Below are 3,722 nucleotides of genomic sequence, written 5' to 3'. Positions count from 1 at the left end.
GATTAAAAAATTGTTCACACAATGTTTGATTTGAAAATCAAGTGCAAAAGGAATGATTTGATTCAAAAATTGTAATTCATAACAAATTTATCCAGTTTAAATTATTTACCTATAGCAAATTAAAAGATTTCTAAACATATTATTTAAAAAAATATAACAATAAAAACAATAATTTGTTGGGTTAGTAGATAACTACGTAATCACCAAAAATTTGATTTCAAAATATAGTACAATGAGCATTTTGAATTGCCATGTTTTCAATTAGATTAAGATATCCAATAGAGTGCCATTGCATTTTGAATTGCCATGTTTTCAATTAGATTAAGATATCCAATGGTGGTATTATTTGCTAATTGTGTAAGTATTATAGAATACATGTGATTTATTATTAGTTTAGAAAATTTGTGTGCTTTGTTTGTCTCAGTTTTGGGGCTCAGATTAATTTTGTGTCCTGCTAATGGATATCAGCTTAGCTCACTTTGTTAACACCTAGTCTCTTTGGATTAGTGATGAGCCATCATGCATGTCTTAATCCAGTATGTGGATTAACAAATATTGAATTAGTACACATATGTATTATTTAGTCTATATGATGAATAAAATGACATGATGATGAATCTTGCATTTCTTCCCTTTCTATGTCCCATACATTTACTCACATTGGCAAAGTTACATTCTTAGTGAATCTTATAATCTATGACGATTATAATTGAAGATTGATATCTTTGATCCATGATGTACATATATTCCTCATAAGTTGTATACTACATGCTTAAATAAGATAATAGAAAAGGCAAAGGCAGGAAAAAACTGAACAACATCATCTTTTATAACACAATGCTTACATCCATTAAACCCATTGAATACATGCAGCAATAGTTTCATTCTAAGGCACATGGAGTACACATTCTACCTACTGGAGATAGCTTAGTAGACACTAATACATATAATGGAGCTAGTTAGCACACACTCCTAGACATAACTAAGTAAACACATCTCAGTTTTTAGTAAACATACACTACACAAAATACACTACACAAATTACAGTAGTACCTAAAGACCTTCACCACAATGCAGTTCACTAACATAAAAGGAAAGAAACAAACAAACGAACAATGTGATACATTGGTAAGAATGTAACATCATTGAAACAACCAACTGCATTATTTAAACCCCAGCAAGTCGAGGCAAAGTTCTACCATTCATGACTACTCCTTCTCTATTTTCACACACTTCATCTTTAGTTTCTTGGCAGGTTTGGGGCAGGAAGCACCACCATCATCGGCTTCAACCAAGGATGGAGAAGCAAAACTCCCTAAAGGAGATATGTCCTCAAGTGACTTCACAGCAGCATCAATCTCAGATTGTTTCCAGAATAGATTCCACCCATACCAGGAGAAGTGTTGCTACTTTCTCCATCTTCCAAATTGGGGAACTTGGACACCTTGATTGACTGTACATATACATATAAAAAGAATAAGTTAAGCACTCAAATAGACAGCCCAAGGACAGTTTATCATCTGGAATCGTACCCTTTGGGGAGTGTTAACTTTGTCAGCATCCTTGAACAGATCAATCACATTCTATCAGCACATACTTTCTTAACCTTGTAGGAATCATCATACTTAGCACCATGATCAGCTGATTTCTCAATTTTGAAGAGGAACTCTTTCCCCAATCAGTGTCTTCAGGACTTGAGGCAACTCAGAATTACTTTTTACCTGGAGTAAATAAATAGTATTATAAAATAACTTCAACCATCAAATACTTGCAAATTGGAATAGAATCAATACCTTTGAACCAATAACTAACTCCTTGCATGTTTTCATGAGCACATTCTGGCAGTCAGTGTCAAACATGACAAAACTTGCATCCTCTTCTCCATCAGACACCTCTACCTTGACCCTAAAACTGAATCAAATTCACTGCATTAGTAAGTGGTAAATAGTAACAACTAACTAATCACATGACTATACAAAAATAGCTAAACTAACCGTGGAGTAACTTCAAGCACATGCTGTCACATCCAGGGCAATAGTATGTGCCATCTTCAACAGACACAGAACGGTGGCAGCGACATGCTGAATACCACCATTTCTCACCATCAACCAGTCCAGCAATCTTAGCATACACCACAAACACCCCAGCCTAATATTTCACAACAGGTCAGATCACTTTTTTCTGGTCGAGTTTATAATGCATTCAGGAAACATACCTCAGCAGTTTCATGCACTTCTTGGATTTTTTTCCTAGGGAACAATGTAAGAAATTCTTCTTCAATTGTTAAGACGCGCACATCATCCTCAATCTCAGTGAGGGGAAGATCAGGATCAATCCCATGGAGAGCAATGCTTATATGTGCCAAAAAATATAAATATTATAAATCAAAGAATCAAATTCAAGAGTGAGTACAGAAAATGAAAAGGATTTAATAGTGCACACACCTGTTGCGGAAATCAACAACCTCTGGAATTTCATGATTCCACATAATCCTTGTAGCATGCATAACATTCTGAATCACAACATTTCCTACAAACAAAATTTTTTATTAGAATTCAAACAGTTTTAGTGCAAATGATGTCAAGTAGCATAGAATGTAAATATCTCACACAAATAACCTTTGAAAGTCTTGATCTTAGCAAACTGGATAACAACCACCGGCATAGCTTGTCCATTCTCTCGAACATGATGAGTAATAACATCAACATAGCTTCCAAAAAAGGTACATTGGACACTTCCCCTAATTAAATCAACACAACCAAGTATTAAAAAGTATTTGGATAAAAGACTGTGTGGGGAATCATTGGTGCAAGCATGAGTACACCATACCTATGATCAGTCAGCTGGAGCTCAATCATCCTTGTAATATTTGCACCTTTGGTATATTGTTTCTCACGGGAAACTGCAGTAACCAATCCTATCACATCTGTTTTAACAAATATGCAGCAAATTAAAATTAAGGCCTGAAAATGGGCAGCTAACTTACTCAAACAATAAGATAGAAACTATGAAATTACCCACCAATGAGATGTTCAGATTCACCCATGGTGTCAGAAATTTCAGCTGAGTTCATAAAGGCAAATCCATACAAAGGAATGAGATTGGATTCTTCAGGCACTATCTTTGTCCTGCTATTAAAGATGATCTTGAATTCATGTCGAGCAGCCTTGTAAACTCCAAGATTAGGAACCACAGCAAAATAGGTTATCCTGTATATGTTTCCTTCAACAATCTCACCAAACAACTTCTTTATGAGCGATTTCCTGATAGTGGCCTCAATTCTCTGGCCCTGTAAATAAGAAACAGTCATCTACAGTTGCCAATAACTGAAAAACTCATTCTTTAATACATAACAGTATAAAATCAAAACCAAAAATAGTGATAGCCACACATCATAGTATACACCATCAGCTAATTGGCATTATAAACAACAAAATACTACTGAAAACACAATTAAACACTAAAGATTAAGCAATATACAGCTTTGACATAGATGCAATTCATACAGATTAAGACATGAACCGAATAAGACCATACCTCAGCATCAATTAACACCATCTGGACAGCAAAGGGCTTCCCTGGCTCAGAAATTGGGCACATCTCCCACATCCTAACAACACGGACCTTGATCCTCCATGATTCTCTTCCATTACAAAAGGCTGGCAACAGAATTCAAGTTTGAAGCCAACGACGCCATGACACAAAAACCTCAATCAAAGATC

At 35.2% G+C, this 3,722-nt stretch overlaps 1 protein-coding gene across 1 annotated transcript; it reads right to left on the bottom strand.

Annotated features, from left to right (window-relative positions):
* Positions 1-1,649: 1,649 nt before the first annotated feature.
* On the bottom strand, positions 1,650-3,664 carry LOC130744370 (replication protein A 70 kDa DNA-binding subunit C-like). Its single transcript, XM_057596562.1, has 9 exons — positions 3,538-3,664; positions 3,022-3,289; positions 2,830-2,926; positions 2,619-2,740; positions 2,445-2,529; positions 2,216-2,351; positions 2,015-2,148; positions 1,794-1,911; positions 1,650-1,721 (listed from the first exon to the last, which is right to left on the bottom strand). The coding sequence occupies exons 1-9, from the start codon at positions 3,607-3,609 to the stop codon at positions 1,650-1,652; spliced, it is 1,104 nt and encodes a 367-aa protein (XP_057452545.1). The 5' UTR covers positions 3,610-3,664.
* Positions 3,665-3,722: the final 58 nt, after the last annotated feature.

Source organism: Lotus japonicus, chromosome 3 (assembly GCF_012489685.1).
Source record: "Lotus japonicus ecotype B-129 chromosome 3, LjGifu_v1.2".
NCBI lineage: Eukaryota > Viridiplantae > Streptophyta > Magnoliopsida > Fabales > Fabaceae > Lotus > Lotus japonicus.
This window is presented reverse-complemented; position numbering and strand designations above follow the sequence as displayed.

Bases quoted from the DNA above. Each gene is read 5' to 3' on its own strand.
- LOC130744370 (XM_057596562.1), bottom strand. From the start codon at position 3,609: ATGTGGGAGATGTGCCCAATTTCTGAGCCAGGGAAGCCCTTTGCTGTC. The intron at 2,927-3,021 runs GTGGGTAATTTC...TTGTTAAAACAG, and splicing joins TGAATCTGAACATCTCATTG to ATGTGATAGGATTGGTTACT. The intron at 2,741-2,829 runs GTATGGTGTACT...TGATTTAATTAG, and splicing joins CTCCAGCTGACTGATCATAG to GGGAAGTGTCCAATGTACCT.